Here is a 20,568-nt window from a genome sequence, read left to right as displayed (position 1 = left end):
CCTCTCTAATTAATGGAAATTGTTTTAAATATAATTCGAAAGAATGTTCGAGTGATACTATGCAAATGCAGGTGTTCTGGCCCTGCGTTACCCGGAAAGCCTTAAGAGATAAGACAAGAGACCTTCAGTCTCAGAAGCGACACTGTGGCAGATAATGAAGTCCCTGGGAACAAATACCATGAGTGGGTTTAATTCAACACCGGTCATTGGCTTAGTCATCCAGGACTGTTCATTCACTCAAACGTCTGTGCAAATGCTATGGGCGAGGCACATAGAACCAGAGATACAGATGAGATTTGGAGAAGGTTCTCTTCGTAACTCCAACAAATAAATAATTGTTCTGGTATTAAAAATGCAATATTAAAAAAAATGCAATATTGTGAACTCTCAGTTTTAAATCATAGGAGATAGACAGGGAAGGCTTGGAAGGGTATCACAGATTCTTAATGAATAGTACTTTGCCAGGAGAGGATAACAGCATTCCCCAAAGAAAGAACAAGGACAAAGGTTTGAAGGAATACAAATGTTGCCTATTATTCAAAGAGGGGGCAGTTCAGCTAAACAGCATATTTGGGGGAAGTGGAGAGGGAAAGAAAGTATTATACTTGACGTCATATCCTGAAGAGCTCTGTTATTTTGTGAGCAGCGATTTTAAAAAACGTCCTATCGATCAAATTAAACATGACTTAAGCCACATGGTTTAGCTGATGAGAGTTGGAGCTGTGTGTCTGCATCTAAGACTTGAAACCCTCTGGTCCTATTTGTGGGTCCAAAATGAGTTATTGGCTTGGCAAAGAAACTGAGGCAGGAACCAAAGTCCTAGGTCCTTTCCAAGACAGTTATATGAAAAGGATTATTTAAGGTAGGCTTTGAAAAGGAGCTCCCTGGTGTTACTTCGAAGTTTTTTAAACAGTTGCCTATGAAAGCACTTTAACCAAATGAACATAGCCAGCCTCCGAGTTGGCCCTGATGGTCACTGACTGCCCTTATGTGGCTCCCTGTCATATGGCATAGGGCCAACCTGTGTAACCAACAGGATGTTGCTGAAATGACAGAGCGTGACCTCCAAGATCAGGTTATAAAGGACATTGCAGCTCTCACCTTGCTTTTAGGTGACTTGCCGCATAGGAAGCCAGCTGCCATGATGTGAAGACACGTAAGCAGCCCCACAGAGAGGTCCTTGTGGCAAGAGGAACTTGCTAGCCATGGAGGAAGCCACCCTGGAAGCTGATCTTTCAGTTCCCATCGAGCCGTCAGATGATGGCAGCCCTCGGTCACATCTTGACCGCGCCTCACCTGACCTAAGCTAGAACCATCCAGCTAAGCTGGCCCCAGATTCCTAACCTCAGAAACAACGTGTGATACTAAATGTTTGTTTTAAGCTTCTAAGGGACAATTTGTCGCACAGCAATATAGAATATAAGCAGTATGTAAATACTGGTTTCACTTTGCTTTATTTCAGGACTAAAACTTTTCTAGAATTCTAGTAAAACGCTTTGTAGTCCATTTCCCCAGTCATTCAGCTGAACAGAGGAGCTTCAGAGCGACCCCTCAAGACTTATCCCTGCTAACCTCTTGCTGTTCCTCTAAGAATATTCTATTTTGGCCTAAACCACGTGGCTCCTGGCTTTTTCTTCCTGCTTCAAACCTATTGGTTTCTCCACCTCACTCAGAATAAGTCAAAGTTCTCACAGACTCTGTGATCCGGCCCCCGGCTGCCTTAAGCTCCATCTCTCAGCATTTTTCTATCCCTCTTCTCTGTTCTGGCCACACCTGCTTCGTTGCTATTGTTTTTGTTTGTTTGTTTGTTTGTCTTGTTTTGAGTTAAGGTCTCACTCTGTAACCCTGCAGTGGCATCATCATAGCTCACTGCAACCTGAAACTCCTGGGCTCAAGCAATCCTCCTGCCTCAGCCTCCCGAATAGCTGGGACTATAAGCAGGCACCATCACATCTGGCTAATTTTTCTTTTTTTTTTTTTTTCTGTAGAGACAGGATCTCGATTTTGCTCCGGCTGGTCTCAAACTCCTAGCCTCAAGCAATCTTCCCACCTTGGCCTCCCAGAGTGCTAGGATTACAGGCCTGAGCCACCACACCCACCCTATTCTTTTTGCCCAGAATGATCCTCCCCAGAGATCCACAAGACTCACTTCTTTCAGATCTTTGCTTAAATGTTCCTCCTTGGAGAAGCTTCTCCTGGCTACTGCATATATAAGACAACTACACCCACCCCACCCCGGAACTATTAGTGACTCCCCCTTTATCTGATTGACTTTATCCATAACTCCCTACCTGGAGTGTGTGCCCTCTCTTCCCTCCATGTATAAAGCTCCATTAGAGCAAGGACTTCACTGTCCTAGGACTGTCATCACGTGAACATCCCCAAAAGTGCCTGGCACAAAGACACTCATTTGAGAAAATGAAAACGATGGTCCTTCTTTGGGATGCTGCTTTGTGTGTTTATCCTCAGGAAGCGTGGACAGGGGAGGGTGGGGAGAACAGGAAGGAAAGAGAATCCAACTTGGGTCTTAAGAACCAAATTAAATGTCTTCATCACACTGGACACTGCTGTTTACAAACCGATCTGTTCAGAAGAGCTCACCTGGAGAATGTAAGTGAAGACGTCGAGGATGATGAGAACAATTTTAACATCTGGGACAGTGAGCAGATTCACCAGTGGCTCCAAGACTCCAGAATGGACGAGCTGGATCAACTGGTCCAAGTTGGCCCCAGTTGTGAAGTTAGCCACCGTCCAGACAGCCTCTTTCTGGACTTTAAATTCTCCCTGCATAATAAGAACATTCACATTCTCTACAGATCCTGAAAAACCTAACTATAGCGATGCCAACTTGGTTCACTCTCTAGGGAGGTTGGTGACAGCCGGGACCATGCGTGCAATTTACACAGAACGCCTTGGCGACCTGCCTCTAGTGCTTGATCAGAAGATGGCATCTTTGAGAAGCTAAGCAGGCAGGCAGACTCAAACAGGGTCTTGGTGGGAGTTTCTAAGGTCAAATAGACTCATTTCCCTATGTCAGGCTATGGGGGAAAATGGAACATACACCAGTCCAGGTAATCTGCATAGACTAAGAATTACACTTGGAGTTTTAGATGACAGTTGCCTGTGTCTACATTTCTAATCTTTCTGACCCACTAAAACTCTGGACAAGAAGCTATAAGGCTGGCACACAGATGTGATCTAGGGGTCTGAGCCAGTCCAGAGGGAACAGAGGAGGACATTGAAATATCACACAACGAATCCGTTACATTTATAAAGGACACTTCCCAGAGATACGGGAGTGATTTATCACTCATCCTTCATCTCTAGGAAGGGCTTATTCCCATTTTATGGCTGGGGAAAACTATGACTTCAGTGTAAAAACCACAAAAACAAAACTTAAGGCTCCCGGCAAGTTATAGTCTAAAAGGCACAGTTTGAAATATGAATATTCTTTGATTCCTAATTGGATGTGTCTTATTAGAATACGCACAGACTCACAGTAGAATGCAGGATAGGAAGTACCGAATAGGTCAACAGATGCTGTGGTCTGGGGCACACACCTGGTCTTTCCCTCTTGCCTGGCTTTTCATACGTGATGTACACCTGGGAACCCACCATCTAACCTGAGGACAGGGGCACCGCCAGCAGCTTCTCCTCCCCATGTTACTCCACCCATCTCCCCAGCCGCAGCCCCCAGGTAACCACTCCAGATTGCAGATGGTTTAAAAGGCTCATTCTTTAAAAGGTGGCAAAAGGAAATGCTGATGACAGTAACTGCTCCTGGGGAGGCAGAGTGGAAGTCAGGAGAAAACAGAAGCTTTGTTGTGTTTCTGCTTTTATATTTGGATTTTCTGTTTATGTTACCACTTTAATCAATTTATACACAGGAAAGGCCACTTTTCTTTCGTGTATGACATCACCATAGCCTGATGTGTTTTTCTTCCTAAAACAAAACCTCCACCCTCTTTTGGCAGGTAGAGAGTAGATGGCACATTCTTTGAACACCACTTAGAAATGAGCCAATATTACTAGCTCACGAGTTTTCTGGATGTTTGAGCCATGGGAGTCACCTTTTCATTGAACAATGCTTGTTGAGTCTTCCAAATCTATAATGGGTTCTTTGGAATGAAATACCCCTTCCTTTTTTCAGGCAGAGCTAGGAATCTAATGTTTCATAGCTCTGTTGTGATCTCAATTAATTTGCTTCTTAGCCTATATCTGAATTCCTGTAGAAGTTCAACACAGGGCCATTGGAAAGCAGCCTTTTGTCACGGAAGCCAAGTGTGCCACTTACATTTTTCAGTAGAGCCACCAAGGGAGGCAGGATGTCGTGAGCGATCAGCTGCTGGATGTGCTGGCGGGGCCCCGCGGCCACGTTGCTCAGGGCCCAGGCCGCCTCCTTCTGGATGGCGGGCTTGGCGTGCTTCAGGAGCTGGGGTAGCACCTTCAGCATGCCCGCATCGATGGCCATCTGGGTCTGCTGATCTGTTCCCGTGACAATGTTCCCCACGGTGCGGAGAGAAGGGGTCTGGAAGAACAAGGTGAGAAGTCTAAGTGTTGCAAATCTATCCCAGGAGAAGGCGACAGTCACACCAAATTCTGTGCCCTTCCCAACCTGAGACGCGCTATGCCGATGGTTCTCTGCAAGCTTGGGAATGATTATGTCCATGATCCTTATTAATTCAACGCATCCATGCCTGTTTTTACGTAGTTTAAAGCTAATTTGCCAGCTTCCAATAGTTCTGGCTCAAGAAGGCTAGAGGTCAAAGGGATACTGTTATCAAGAAATACTGTTGTCCTTCTTGTATGCTTTCAACTGGGCAGAAATGCTAAATTGATTAGTGTTTATCACGTGATGACTTTGTATTTTGCACCAGTGTTCAGCTTCTGGTGCATATTTAATTGGAGCTAATGAGATCCCAATCACATTTCTTGGTGCAGTCACAAATCCCTTCATAATAACTCAAGGTCCCCAGGACGGGTCTATCTTTGGGCTCAAGACAACACCTGTCCTAGGAGGGCTGACTGGATTTATTTGGGTTTCTCTGCACTGTCGTGGCAGCCCCAGGAAAGCCCATCAACAGTTCTAGAATGTTTCTAGCCCATTAGGCTATTTACCTGCTACTCACGTGAGGACAGAAGTGGAACTACAGGCCAATCACAGCCTCACCAGGAGGCCCCACTGGGCCCAGAAGCCTGGGTCACTGCTTTTCTTACTCTCTTCATTCTTTCCATCCCCCCAGCTCTAGCCCCAAACCAACCTTGACATCTGTGAAATACCCTGCTAATCTCAGAATAGATGATCACTAAGGCTGCACAACATACAATATTAGGCATAGAAACCAAGGGAGGCAGAGGGGAGGCATCTTAAACATAATATACCCACATTTCAAAGCAGTGTGTTATATATGGAATAATCTAGCAAAGTGTGGAATAATCTAGCAAAGTGTTTGACAGTGGTTTCTTTGCTTTTCGCCTTTATCTGAGGTAGTCTAAGAGAGCAAACTGGGGAGAGGACAAGAGGGAATTTTCAAGAGGGAATATACTTGGGTAAGAAATTTGAATGCGATGAGCTCTGTGCACATACCCAACACACGCACACACACATCCCATAAGCCAACTTGTCAAAGTCTACATGCACAGACCACTAGAAGGAAAGGATGTAAGACTAGTTCCCTGGGTGGTGGGATGATAGGCAATTGCACTTGCTGCTTTTCTGTATTTTTTTAGTTATCAGATTAAGAAAAACAAGTTCCTTAAGACCCACTAGGATTTCAGATCAAAATACATTCAAGTGTTTGGTTAGAGAATGCAAAGACAAAGGAAATGCAGATGACAAGGTTTGTTCCAGAAGGCCTGGGGTCAGGGGAACAGAACTTGCTAAAGTGTGCGTGACTCACAGACTCTAATCTGAAGGACCCAGGATGACATTTACCAAGACACTGAGTTCCGAGCTGGTCATGAGCTCTACCAGCCTGGGCAGGACCCCGGTGTTGACTACTTGGCCGATGCGCTCATTGCAGCCATCGGTGAGGTAGGACAGGGCCCAGCAGGTGTCTGACAGAATCTCGCTATCTTGGTGCTGCAGGAGGTAGAAGAGGACGGGCAGCATTTGCTTCACTGCCTTCTCGCAAGGGTATGGGTTCTTGTTTCGGCACAGGTTGGACAAGGTCCACGTGATGTTCCGCAGAAACGTGATCTGTAACAAAAAGACTGCTTCCAGCATCAGGTGTAAAGGAGAGAATATGCAAACAGCAGCATGCTCTTACCATCTCTGATCAATATTATTGATCAGCATGAACCAAAGCTTTTGAGCTTCAAATAGAAACTTGTTCTAGGCAGTGAAGTGTATTAGGGACACAGAGAACGAGCTTTCTATTCCACATTCGAGTGTTAGATGGAGGTTTCCTTGTATGCTTGAAAATGTCCTTCCCCACTGTACTCAATGCATGACCTAATTTCATGTTTCATTGACAAAAAGATCAAGCAAGCAGGGGTTACTCGGTCTTCCCACCAGTCTATAATTCTACCGGCATTGTCAGCACCATATATCTGATCTTCTATTCAAAGACTAGTCTTCCTACCCTGCCTCTGGATTCAAAAATTTGGTGACTTGATAAAGCTTCCCAAATTGTTCAAGCCACTGGTTTCTCCCTCTATTTCTTTGTAGTTAGTGGTGGTGATCAGCTCATTCCAGGTCACCAAACTCAGCAGCTGCTTCTCAGCCCTAAAGTTATTGTCCCTCCTAGTCGTATTTAGTAGTCAGCCATTCCCTTTTGAAAAAGCCCTCCCTGGCATCTGTGACACCAAATCTGGTTCTCTATTGTCAAATGAGCTGTTTCTTCTCAGTTTTCTTGGCAGGCTCTGCCTGACTTCTGAACATTAGGGACCCCGGGACTCGGTCCCCAGCCCTCCTCCCACTCTAGGTCAAGGGTTGGCAAATTTTTTCAGTAAAGGGCCAGATAAGTAAACAGTTTCAGCCTTGCAACTACTCAACTCTGTCCCTGTAGCGGCGGCCAGGTCGGGTTTGCTGACTCCTGCTCTAGCTGACCTGACCCAGCTGGATGGTATACGCACACGCATCACGTAGAATGGCACATCTGCTGTAATCGTGCCTCTAACTCGCCTCAACATCTGCAACTAAAGCTCCGATTCCTTGTTTCCTCCATCCTCCCCCTTTATCTAGGATGACAGCCACCTGAACAACCTAACCTGCAACCTGGGAGCATCCTTCCTTCTTGCTGTCTCTCTCATGTCTAGCTCAGCGGCATCCCAGCCCCACCTGCTTCACCATCTCCCTCTGCTATCTTCCTACAACTGGCAGCCAGAAGGGGCCTTCTGGAAGATCAGGCCACTTTACTTCCTGCCTTGAGATCCTCCAAAGGCTTCCCATTGCCACCAGGATGAGTCTAAGCCTTTTGCTCTTCTTGCCATCTTACTCTGCTCTCTCCTTGCAAACGCCCTTGGTCATGGCTGGCTACCTTCTGGTTCCACCCTGTCAGGTTTTTCCCACCTTGAGGGCTTTGCACATATTCCCTTTGCTTCTCCTCATTTTTGAGGCCAATTTAGAATCCAATTCCTAAACTAGAGAGTCCTCTATTGCTACCACATCAATCGACCTTGACTCTAAGCCTCAAACTTAGACCCTATTCACCATGAACAGAGCTGGTAAGCCCTTAAATCTGTCTGTACTCCTTGAATGAAGGTCTTTGTCATCTATTTGTGCAGGATGGTAAGCTTTGAAAAACTTTAATGGACTTCTTTCAATGCTCCCGCAAAGAAAGATCAGTGCCTACTGGCCCTGAAGGACAAATGTGGGTCGATCTTTACCCAAATGATACTCCGTCCTCAGCCTTGTTTTTCAGTGCTGTCACAGGGGCCAGGCAGCAGCCACACGACCTAGCATTGATTTGGAAGTATTTCTCCCAATTTCTTGACCTTGAGAATTTGTTTACCTAGCTGGGTTTTCTCATTTGAAGACACTCACTGGTATGGTTGACGAAATCAGGGCCAGCAGATGTGGGATGGCATTGCTCGAGATAACGATGTCTCTGAACTCTGGGCCGTCACCTACAGATAGATCAGAAAGTGACATTCAAAGAGAGAACAAAGAGAATCTGAAGTGTCTAATTTTTTTGTAAGAGTCTGTGCAAAGGGCAAGAGACTGAAACTCATTCCCAGGTTTGGCAAATAGATAGTACAGCCATGTACTAGAATCTGGGTCTCCAAGGTGTCTGTTGGGTGGGCAGTCCTGACATGACACACAGGTACCACAGCAGCACTTGCTATAAGTAGAGGCTATGGACACAAAGGAGCCAGGCAACTCAGCCTGGTGGCCCACTCCATACACTGGTGGCATTTCACAGCATGGTTCTCAGGAAGACAAAGGCTAGTACAGACCAAGTTGTCTTCTCAGAAGACTTTGGCACGGGGCAGTAACTTTCTAATGTGGCTCAGGACAAAGCCTGGCGATCAATAGGTACTGGTAGTCAGCCATCTGCTACTTTCACTAAGAGACCAACTTTAGACCCTGGAAGTCTCAGTTCATGTTCAACCATCAAGGCAAGGCAGAAGTCACATCGTATCACCCAGTCTTGCCTGTTCCTTACCGCACCAAGCAAAATGAGAGACAACATCTCTGTAATAGGTGCTTTCCTTCTGCAAGCATTTTTAAAAGCAGTTATTTTATATTCTGTTTGCAAATTCCAATATCTGAAGTCCTTGAAGGGTTTTGTTTCTGTTGACTCAGTCATGGCGGGTTGTTGCTTCTCTGGACTTGAAATTGCTAATATTTGGCTAATCTTAATTTGTCAAAATCCTGAGGGTCCCAACTGAGTTTTCCCCAGAGAGCCATAGGATTTATGTCAGCCAGGTATCTAGGGGTTTCCAACCCTATAGCACTTTTTAGCTAGTGCTTTCTCAGACCATGCAGGGAATATAGCATCAAGCCTCAAATCCATAAAGGGGGTCTTGTGTTTTCAGGGAACACATTTTAGACCAAGCTAAGGAGACTTTTTTGTATGTTCCCTTTTGAGTCCTTTTAGGGCCCTGGGTTATATAAGGATCTTTCATAAACCCCCATGCTGCATGGGCCAAAGACTTGTCTTTTGTTTCTCAAGCCACAAAGCCCTGAGGCTGTAGGACCCCGGGATTGGCAGATGTCTCCAGAAAGCCCGTAGCTTTAGGATGCCCTGGATCATCTGGTTTCGGTTTCAATGTTTGGCCTCTGAACTTGGCTCTGGATTTTGAAATAGGTTGTTGTACCTTTCCCAACACTTCTAGATATTTATACTGGGAGGGTTTCCATAATATCGAGTGTACCATACCACCCAAAGAACTCTCACAGTGCGCTGCACGCCTGGCCCACTGTTTCTTAGCCCACCTGGGGGAGAGTCTCACCAGCTATATTACCAAGAGCCCACACTGCCTGTTCAGACACAGTCACACTGGGAGAAGACAGGAGCCCAACCAAGGGCTGGACAGCGCCCCCTTCCACGACGGCTCGGGTCTGCTCTGAAGTTCCCGAAGCAATGTTGGTCAAAGCCCAGGCTGCTTCGAACTGCAAACAGGGATAAAGTGATGACTTCAGAAACTCCACCAGCCTGGGAATGAGCCCAGCTTCAACAACCAATTTTAGAGGGGGGTTCCTTTCCCGGGATAGCATTTTCCTATGCAATGAAAGAGAGAAGAGGAGAAAGGTCATGTGAGGGATATATTAAGAACCTTCTTTATAGATAGTCTTGGCATTCCTAACTACCAGATGAGACAAACCAGAGCTACTTAATATCCCAGAGTTCAGCCTATAGCATTTTGCACTGATAAAGTAATATTTTCCCCCTTAGATATTATCTACAAGCTGAAATTCTTGTAGAGGCCAATGTAAATTAAGCAATTCATCTCTGACAACACATTGCATCTTTTAAATTGCCTTCAAGGATGGTGTAGAATAGCAATTTAATCTCACTTTTGGATGGAATAAGCTTTTCCTGTATTTTATGGGCATTTTGCCAATGCCAAGAAACCAATAGGCCACTGGAGCTCATTTCTAGCTAGGAAACTGTAAACAGCAGAAGTCTGTTTGGAGATACCTGGCTGCCTGGGTGGCCTGGAAACACAGGACTGGATCTGAGCTATTCACACCTTTGATTATGTCACCCAGAGTGAGGCTGCCCTGCAAGGAGAGACACATTCAGGTCAGATTCTCTGCCAAAAGGAATCATAAACATCACCTAGTCTAGTCCTTCATCTGATTAAAACAGGCTGGCTTGAACAGGGTGCACCATCCTGCATGCTGTTCCAGATTAGGGGAAGGAAGAACATTTGGGGGTCCACAGGTCTCACAGATCTGTGAGACATTCTTCATGTTTAGGGGAGAAATAATTCCCATCATCACTTGGGTCCCCAGCACTTTTTTTTTTTTTTTATCCCATGCAGCGAGAACATGCTTGAGGGTATCAGAAAAAATGGCAGAATGCGGACATCCAAAAATTCTCTCCTCTTTAAAATCAATGAGGAAACTGACAAAAATTGTCAGAATCAACTTTTTCAGAACTGTAGAAATTAACTAAAGCTTTGTAGCAATTTGTTTTATTCCGTCCAGGAAGTGTTTATTCGGGAAAAACAGCTGAATCTCAGTAAGAAGAACAAGAGCTTTGTGGCGTTTTGACTTGCCCTATTCCCACCCCCCCTCAGCTCCAGGAGAGTCTTGAAAACCAACAGTCCACATCATTGTGAGGAACCAACAGCCTAGGAGAGGCAGAATGGGCAAGTTCTCCTTTAAAGCTTCATTCCCAGAGAATTATTAATTGACCTGCCTGCTTGACAAAGACCCCACTTGTAAGACTCTCTATTTTATTTGACTCAGAGCTCACTCAATGTGAAAAGTCTTTTCCCTAAGAATGTTTGTTGAAAACAATTAGAGGAAGTTGTTTAACATCACAGCTACCTGAGAGATTGGATAACAGTTGAGACAAACAATAGGCCAACCAAAAAACTTAAAGGGAAAAGCTGGGGAATGAGATGTTAATTAGGGCTTTGAAAGCTCTGACATAGGCCATGTGCATATATAGGGGTATGCACATGATCAAAAAACTGAGAGGACCCTGAGCTCTTACCTTTGACTGACCTTGAGGCTCTGTGCAAACAGAAAGTAAAGCCAACTGCCTGGCTGAGTGTTGAAGGCATGCCCCTACATACGCATAGAGCTTCTTGGCAAAAATTGGCTGTTTTTTTTTTTTTCTTTTTGTTTCAAGTGTTAAAGTGAATCTCTGTACAATCATTAGCTTACCACTAATGCAAACTGTGCAGAGACTTAGTGGCCACACATGACAAAAAATACAGATTTTACAGAATTAGTTCAGAAATCACTGAACAAATACCACCACCCAGCAACAACAACAAACGTTGGGGCAAGGGGCAATATGATATCCAGAGTTGTCACACTGTATTATTTTAAATGACTAGTTTTCAATGAAGAAATTATGAGATACGTAAAGAAATAAGTATGACATACACATATATACATAGGAAAAAAGGAATCTTTAGAAATGGCCTCTGAGGACCACATGCTGGACTTGCTAGACAAAGACTTTAAATATGTTCAAAGAACTATAGGAAATCATGACTAAAGAACTAAAGGAAAGTATCAGAATGATGTCTCACCAAATGGAGAATATTGAAGAAGAGATAGAAATTCTGGAATTGGAGAGTACAATAACTGAAATGAACAATTCACTAAAGGGGCTGAACAGCAGATTTAAGCAGACAGAATGAAAAATCAGTGAAGTTGAAGATTGGTCAATTGAATTTATCCAGTCTGAGGAAGATGAAGATAAAAAAATACTACAGATGAAAATTAACAGATCTTTAGAGATTTGTAGGACACCATCAAGCATACCAACATATGAATAATAGGAAGGAAAGGAGAGAGAGAAAGGGGCAGAAAGTATATTTGAATAATGACCAAAAAAATCCCCAAATTTAATGGAAGAATTAATCTGCACATCTGAGCTGCTCTATGAACTCCAAATAAGATAAATCCCAAGAAATCCACACCGAGACACATCATAAACTGTGGAAAGCCAAAAACATAGAATCAAAAACATTGAAACCAGCAAAAAAGAAGCAACTCATGTACAAGGCTTCAATAAAATTAACAGATTACAGATTAACAGATAACAAAATTATCAGAAAGCATCAAAGCCAAAAAGCAGTGGGATGCTACATCGAGAATCATGAAAAAAAAAAAAAAGAGGGGAAAAAGAGACTATTCAAAATCCTTGGGGGAAGAAAAGACTGTCAACCAAGAATTTTACATCCAGTAAACTATCATGATAAAATGAAGGTGGTATTAGGACATTCCCAGATAAACAAAGAGAATCCATTATTAGCAAATCTACCCTACAAGATATAGTAAAGGGAGTCCTTCAAGTACTAGAAAGTAGATAACTACTCAAATCTGCATGAAAAAATAAAGAACACCAGTAATGGTAACTATATAGGTAAATGTAAAAGACAGTATAAATGTTTTTTAAATTGTAATTCTTTATCCTGATTTAAAAGACAACTGCGTAAAGCAATAATTATAAATCGATGTAGAAGAGCACGCAAAGATGTAACCTGTAGAGCAACAAGAATAAAAGCAGGGGGAGAATAAAGTTGTATAGGAGCAAAGTTTTATACACTATTAAAATTTAGCTGGTAGTACTTCAAACTATATTGCTATAAGATATGTTAATTATCCCCTGGGCAAGAAAAATTTTTAGGTGGTAAAAAACATGACAAGAAGATCAAAATACTAAACTAGAAAATATCTATTTAGCATAAAGAATGAAGAAATAGAGGAACAAAAAAGACTAGAAAACATATCTAAAACACATAGCAAAATGGCAGACATAAACTCTACTTTATCAGTAAGTACATTAAATGTAAATGGCATAAACAGTACCAATAAAAGGCAGAGATTGGTAGAATAGGCTTAAAAAATGATACAACTATGAGCTATCCACAAGAGACATATTTCAGATTCAAAAACACAAACAGTTTGAAAGTAAAATGATTGAAAACAAAATACAATGCAAACAGTAACCAAAATAGAGCTGGAGTAGGTATACTAATATTAGAAAAAATAAACATTAAGACAAAAGCTGTTACTAGAGATAAAGGACATTTATAACAACAAAAGGGTAAATCCGTCCATCAAAAATATACAGCAGTTATAAACATGTATGCACCTAACAGAGCCTCAAAATATATGTAGCAAAAACTGATAGAATTAAAGAAATAGAGAATTCAACAGTAACAGCTGGAGACCTCAAACCCCACACTCAATAATGGACAGAACTAGACAGAATATCAATGAGCAAATAAAAGACTTGAACAACACTACACATCAACCAGACTAAACAGACTTCTACACCAAACAACAGAAGACTACACATTCTTTTCAAGAACACATGGAACATTCTCCTAATGTCTGTGGGCCATAAAACATATAAATGTAAGAGGACTAAAATTATGAAAAATATGTTCTCCAACTGCAGTGGAATGAAATTAGATACCAACAGCAGAAGACAATTTGGGAAATTCACAAACATGAGGAAATGAAACACCACACTCCTAGATAATTAATGGGTCAAAGAATAAATCACAAGGGAAATTAGAAAATACTTTACAATGAATGAAACTCCTCCAAAGCACAACATACCAAAATTAATGGGATGCAGCTAATGCAGGGCTTTGCAGAAAATGTATAGCTATAAATGTGTATATTATAAAAGATAGATCTCAAAAGCATAACCTAAATTTATAGCTTTTAAAACCAGAAAAATAAGGGCAAATTAAGCCCAAAGCAAGCATAAGAAAAGAAATCATAAAGGTTAGAAACAGAATGGAAAAATAGAGGCAAAAAAGTGAAACAAAAGTCTGCATAAAAAGATCACCAGACAGGGCAGGGCACAGTGGCTCACGCCTATAATCCTAGCACTCTGGGAGGCCAAGGTGGGAGGATCACTTGAGCCCAGGAGTTTGAGGTTGCTGTGAGCTAGGCTGATGCCACGGCACTCTACTCAGGGCAACTGAGTGAGACTCTGTCCCAAAAAGAAAAAAAAAAAAATCACCAGACAAAACTTTAGCTAGATTTACCAAGAAAAAGGTGAAAGTAGGGAAATTACTACTGGAATTACAGAAATAAAAAAGATAGGGGAAATATGAACAAGTGTATGCAACAAATTACGTGGTTTAGACGAAATAGAAAAATTCCTAGAAATGCACAACCACTAAAAGTGACTCAGGAAGAAACAAATTTGAATAGACCTATAACAAGAGATTGAAATATTAATCAAAAAACATCCTACAAAGAGACGTCTAGGCCCAGATGGCTTCGATAGTGAATTTTTTCAAACATTTAAAAAAAATTAACACCAATCTTCCACAAACTCTTCTAAAACAGATAGAGGAGGAGGCAATTTTCTAACTCATTTTTTGAGGCCAGTATTACCTTGATACCAAACCAAAGACATAAGAAAAGTATGCACCAATATCCGTTATCAACTACAGATGCAAAAATTCTCAACAAAATATTAGGAAACCAAATGCATCAACATATGAAATATATGGCCAACATATTGGTCATCATGATGAATTAGGATTTAACCCAGGAATGCAAGGGTGGTTCAATTTATGAAAAATCAGTGTAATAGCCCACATTAATAAAGGGGAGAAACCCACATGATCATCTCAATAAGTACGGAAAAAGCATTTGACAATACACAACACCTTTTATCTCTCATGATAAAAACATTCCACAAACTAGGAATAAAAGGGAACTTCCTCATCCTGATAAAAGCATCTACAAAAATCCCGTGGCTCGCATCATACTTAATGATGAAAGACTGAAAGCTTTCCCTCTGAGATCAGAAATAAATCAAGTGGCTCAAGCCTGTAATCCTAGCATTCTGGGAGGCCAAGGTAGGAGAATTGCTTGAGCTCAGGAGTTTGAGCCCAGCCTAAGCAAGAGCCAGACTCCATCTCTACTAAAAATAGAAAAAATGAGCCAGGCATGGTGGTGTAGACCTGTGTTCCCAGCTATTCAGGAGGCTAAAGCAGGAGGATCACTTGAGCCCAGGAGTTTGAGGTTGCAGTTAGCTATGACACCACTGTACTCCAGCCCAGGCAACAGAACAAGACTCTGTCTAAAAAAAACCTTATAATTTTACCCTTCAGAGGGTCAGAAGTTCATAATCAGTTTCACTGGGCAGGTGAAGGTATTAACAGAGTTGGTTCCTCCTGTAGGATCTGAGAGGAGAATCATTTCCTTGCCCTTTTCAGCTTCTGGGGGGTCACCTAAATTCCTTGGCTTGTGGCCCATTCTCCATCTTCAAAACACATCACGCTAATCATGCTAACTTCTGCTTTCATGTCACTTTCTGCTCTGATCCCTCCATCATCCTTCCTATAAGAACCATTGTGATCATGTCAGGCCCACCCAGATAACCCAAGACAATCTCCCCATCTCAAAATCCTTAACTTAATCACATCTTCAAAGTCCCTTTGATCGTAAGGTAACATTCCCAGGTTCTGGGGATTAAGAGACATTTAGGGGGCCATTTTTCAGCCCACTACAAAGAGTTACGCAAAATTAGCATATAACCCAGCAATTCTCCTTCTAGTTGTAGACCCAGTGGAACTGAAAACATGCCCTCACAAAAACTTGTACACAAATGTTAACAGCATTAATCATAACAGCCAAAAAGTGGAAACAACCCAAACGTCCACCATCTAATGACCAAACAAAATGTGGTCCATCCATACAATGGAATATTATTCAGCCAGACAGAATTGAAGTACAGATATATGCTACAACGTGGTTGAACCTTGAAGACATCAGGCTGAGTGAATGAAGCTAGACATAAAAGGTCACATATTGTATGATTCCATTTATATAAAATATCTAGAATAGATTAATCCAGAGAGACAGAAAGTTGATTAGTATTTGCCAGAGACTGCTTAATGGGTGTAGGGGTTTCTATTTGAGGTGATGACAATGTTCTGGAATTAGCTAGTGGTGATGGTTGTACAATCTTGTGAATATACTAGAAACCACTGATTATATACTTTATAGGGATGAATTTTAAGGTATGTGAATTATATCTTAATTTTTTTTTTTTTTTTGAGACAGAGTCTCACTCTGTTGCCCGGAGTAGAGTGCCGTGGCATCAGCCTAGCTCACAGCAACCTCAAACTCCTGGGCTCAAGTGATCCTACTGCCTCAGCCTCCCGAATAGCTGGGACTACAGACATGTGCCACCATGCCCGGCTAATTTTTTCTATATAGATTTTTAGTTGTCCAAATAATTTCTTTCTATTTTTAGTAGAGATGGGGTCTTGCTCTTGCTCAGGCTGGTTTCGAACTCCTGACCTCGAGGAATCCACCCTCCTCGGCCTCCCAGAGTGCTAGGATTACAGGCGTGAGCCACCGCGCCCGGCCTATATCTTAATTTTTAAAAAAACAAAACAAAACATGCTAATGTAGGATAAAAAAGGAAAACAACGTTTTTTTCATTTTTTGTTTCATATCTTTCTCTGGTGGTAGGAATCCTAGGGACTAATCTAGAAAAATGAAGCTAACCAGAGTTACGGTTCAGATTCCTATGGCAACTCACAGAATGACGGTACCCATCGCATCTCATGGATGGCAACACATCACCGGAGCCACCTGGCAAAATGGAACCAATCTCTGCCTTCTAAGAGCCCTAAGCCTAGCAGGGTGGAAAGGATGAACGTGAATAGTTAAGGTAAGACATGCACAGCACTGTATTCTAAAAGACATGTAGATACATCATGGAAGTTCTAAGAAGGAAAACTTCCTGGTCAGGGCCTGCAGGATTCACAGAAACAGGATTGGCCTTGAAGTCAACCCGGAGTTTGCATTTAGTGGGACTGGGATAGATGGAGAGGGGAAGACTTCTCATGGCCAGGGGCTAGATGCCTCTGCTGAGAAACAACTGCCACAAACCCTCATTTCCTGAGTTTCCAGGCCTAGAGGTAGCAAGCGAATTTTCAATTAGAAGTAGCATCTTCTCCATCCTCTGCTTAGAGCACAGATCCCACTGCCTCACCGTCACGAGTATAAGGACACTTAGTCTTTTGATGAAGGTAGTTTAGCTCAAACTATCATCTCTTTCTCCTTCTATTTAAAGACGCAAAATCAGAGTTTGCAAGTTCTGAGTCTATTAAACATCTTCAAGGCAGAGAAGCTTGCTAAGTGTGTATCTTGCACACAACTGCTCTAAATGCTACGTACTGACCGGCATCCCTGTGGCCGGTTTTTCAGAAGCCAGGTCAAGGCAGGAATCGATGATATTTCTTCTCTTTAAAGTCTGCTCATCTTTCCTGGCCTTCCGGAGCTCCAGGCTGACCACCATCCGCTGTTGCCGCCTCATCTAAAGAGGAAAAGAAAGAATTGGTGCGTTTAGAGCCAGGAGCTGGGATGTCACCACGTTTAGTCTTTTGAACGTGTTTCAAAGCATCTGGTTTCATTTTTACAGATGTGATAGTCTGGAAGGGTTCAGATCACACAGTTAGTCACCTCAGCTCTGCTTACCTTCTCTGCTCTGTGACTGCACTGCATCTAGAAACTGATTCGATCTTCCTCCCAAAGTAAAGGAAGGCCAGGCGCATCCTTGATGGGCCAGGATTCTTGGCTGTAAGGACATCTTAGCAAAGCATCCTGTCGCCCTGAGTCTGAGCTCATCTCCACGGATGCTGATCAGTCCCTGGAGAGTACGCTGTTTCCTAGATGGGCCTGGGCCTTACAGTGGTGGCTAGACAGGTGGCACTGGGGACCACTGGAGGACTGCTGATGCGCTGACCATTGCCACTGTTAGTGAAATTAGTCCGTAGGCCATTTAAGCCTTGATCCCCAAATTTTACTAGGAGAACAGACTGAGGGAGATTTAAAATTTTTTTTTTTTTTTTGAGACAGAGTCTCACTCTCTTGCCTGGGGCGCGTGCCGTGGCGTCAGCCTAGCTCACAGCAACCTCAAACTCCTGGGCTCAAGCGATCCTCCTGCCTCAGCCTCCCAGGTAGCTGGGACTACAGGCACGCGCCACCATGCCTGGCTAATTTTTTTTCTATTTTTAGTTGTTTGGCCAATTTCTTTCTATTTTTAGTAGAGATGGGGTCTCGCTCTTGCTCAGGCTGGTAAAATTTTTTTTAAAAACTCTCCTTATATCAGTTGACAACTCAGACCTTTAGAGATGGGCTCTCACTATCTTGCCCAGGCTGGAGTGCAGGGGCATTATCATAGCTCACTGCAGCCTCCAGCTGATTTTTTTTTTTTTCCTAACAAATCTTGCTTTAAAAGCCTCCAACTCCTGGGCTCAAGTGATTCTCCTGCCTCAGCCTCCTGAGTAGCTGGGACCACAGGCGCCATCCAACCTGGCTTTTTTTTTTTTTTTTTTAGAGACAGTATCTTGCTATGTTGCCCAGGCTGGTCTCGAACTCCTGGCCTCAAGTGGTCCTCCTGCCTCAGTCTCCCAGGGTGCTGGGATTACAGGCACGAGCTACCATGCCCAGCCCCGTAGACTTTACAGTATTGAGAATCTTGGGGAAATGACCTAAACTTTCTGCATAGATGAGTTTAGGTTGAAGACTTTTCTTAAACAAGCTATTTAATTCTTGCCTGAAAAAAGCGTTATGATGGTGTTATATGGCAGGGTAGGGACACCTTCAAGGCCTGCTGACCAGCTGTACTATTGCCCATCTCTAAGCGGGCCCCTCCCCTTGGTGAGTTTTGTACCTTTGGCTTCTCCCTTCTTATCTGATGGCCCTTCCTGCTGCTGTCCACGTAGAGGGTTCAATTCCTTTGTTCTAATTGGTTTCCTTTAATCTGTGGTAGTCTTGGAAGCCAGACAGCCACACCTGTTGTAGCAGGTAAGAGTGATCTGGCTCCTGATGACGTCTCAACCAGGCTGCTGTGACCACGTGCTTCTTTCATCCTAAATTGCCTTTCAGATTCCCAAGGTGTAGCCAACCTTATACACTATGTCCGTCAAGATACACAGATGTAGGGCACAGAGCTAGAGCCAGAAAATTACGCAACCAGAGAAGCTGAATGGTACTTAGAATCTACACACAGCACAGACTCCCTGTCCCTGGCTCTCATGCTCATCCCGGCAGCAAGAACAGCCTGGGCTTCTCAGATCTGAGTCCTACTTCTGCAAGGCACGCTTGTTGGCCATATCTGTGTGCTGACATTTTAGCTCCTTGGTAAGGCTCCTTTACTTGAGCAGCTGCAGTTAAGCATCTATGTACCTGGGCCTTGGGGCTGCTGGCCAGCCCCTTGGAGGAGGAGAGCTTTGTTTTATAGATGAAGAAACTGGAGCTCTGAGATTAAGTAGCTGCAAGATCCCACTGAAACTTTGAGACCACAGTTGTGTGGCTCCTAAGTCCTCATGCTTTTGTCCTCCCCCCTTAATGTTTTATGATGAAACTTTCAAACGTGCAGAAAAGTTGAGACAACGATTCAGTGAACACCCATGCACCTCCCTAAAGGAATGTTCTGCTATATTTATCACCCCACCCACCCCCTCCACCCTATTTTTGATGCATTTCAGCCACGAGCACACCGCACTGGTCCCTGGCAGTGCGAGGCAGTAGCTTCATACTCACAGATGCATCTTTGCCTCGGTACTTGAATTTTCTCAGCCTCTCTTCTGGAACGTCTAAGGTAGGCATGTTGACTGGAGGAAGTAAATCACCTGCAAGTTAGACATTTACAAAGAGATTTTCAGCACCCAATATGTGGGTTACTAGGTTAAAGGCATTTTTGTGCTCCAAGCCTTTAAAGGGCTCTTGGTGGGGCAGAGAGTAGACCCAGGAAGTCAGCTTCCACAGGCATCACTGCGGCAGCTCAGCAGGCCATGAGCACTGTGGGAGTGCCAAGGGGACCAGCCCTGCACGTAGGAGTAAAGGAAACTTATTTATTTTTGAGACAGGGTCTTGCCCTGTCACCCGGGCTAGAGTGCCATGGCATCAGCCTAGCTCACTGCAACCTCAAACTCCTGGGCTCAAGTGATCCTCCTGCCTCAGCCACCTGAGTAGGTGGGACTACAGGTACATACCACTACACCCTAGCTAATTTTTTGTTTCTATTTTTAGTTGCTCGGCTAATTTTTCTATTTTTGGTAGAGATGGGGTCTCACTCTTGCTTAGGCTGGTCTCAAACTCTTGACCTCAAGCGATCCTCCCGCCTTGGCCTCCCAGGTTGCTAGGATTACAGGCGTGAGCCACTACACTCAGTCAAAGGAACATTTTAAAGGCCATTTGGCTTGGACTGGGCCTTCAAGGACTAGGTTAGGCTGGTTGTCATGCATACAAGCCTTCCCCATGGCAGTGTCCACAGAGTTCTGTATAGGACATGTGTGTGCAGTGGTGAGGAGCCCAGACAGGAGACAACACCAGCACAATGGGTCAGAACAGCCTCAAGCATGACCCATTCTAATCCTCTGGTAGGCTGCCCTCACTCAGTCAAGGCCACCCTTGTCTTTTGCCCATGCCATCGCAGC

General features: G+C 43.5%; 1 protein-coding gene across 1 annotated transcript in view; it reads right to left on the bottom strand.

The window, feature by feature from the left end:
* KPNA7 (karyopherin alpha 7 (importin alpha 8)) overlaps positions 1–19,738 on the bottom strand; it is a 22,967-nt gene extending 3,229 nt beyond the window's left edge. Inside the window, exons 1-8 of the mRNA XM_012638894.1 lie at positions 19,673–19,738; positions 17,307–17,441; positions 10,089–10,171; positions 9,400–9,668; positions 7,988–8,070; positions 5,936–6,199; positions 4,295–4,528; positions 2,602–2,784 (exon numbers count right to left, since the gene is read on the bottom strand). Of these exons, the coding sequence (XP_012494348.1) occupies positions 2,602–2,784; positions 4,295–4,528; positions 5,936–6,199; positions 7,988–8,070; positions 9,400–9,668; positions 10,089–10,171; positions 17,307–17,441; positions 19,673–19,738 (1,317 nt within the window). The remainder of the gene's footprint in view (positions 1–2,601; positions 2,785–4,294; positions 4,529–5,935; positions 6,200–7,987; positions 8,071–9,399; positions 9,669–10,088; positions 10,172–17,306; positions 17,442–19,672) is intronic.
* Between the last annotated feature and the right edge of the window lie 830 nt (positions 19,739–20,568).

The sequence above is a fragment of the Propithecus coquereli genome, unplaced genomic scaffold, assembly GCF_000956105.1.
Source record: "Propithecus coquereli isolate 6110/MARCELLA unplaced genomic scaffold, Pcoq_1.0 Scaffold137, whole genome shotgun sequence".
NCBI classification, from domain to species: Eukaryota; Metazoa; Chordata; class Mammalia; order Primates; family Indriidae; genus Propithecus; species Propithecus coquereli.
The sequence above is the reverse complement of the archived record's forward strand: the minus strand, read 5'-3'. Positions and strand labels throughout refer to the sequence as shown.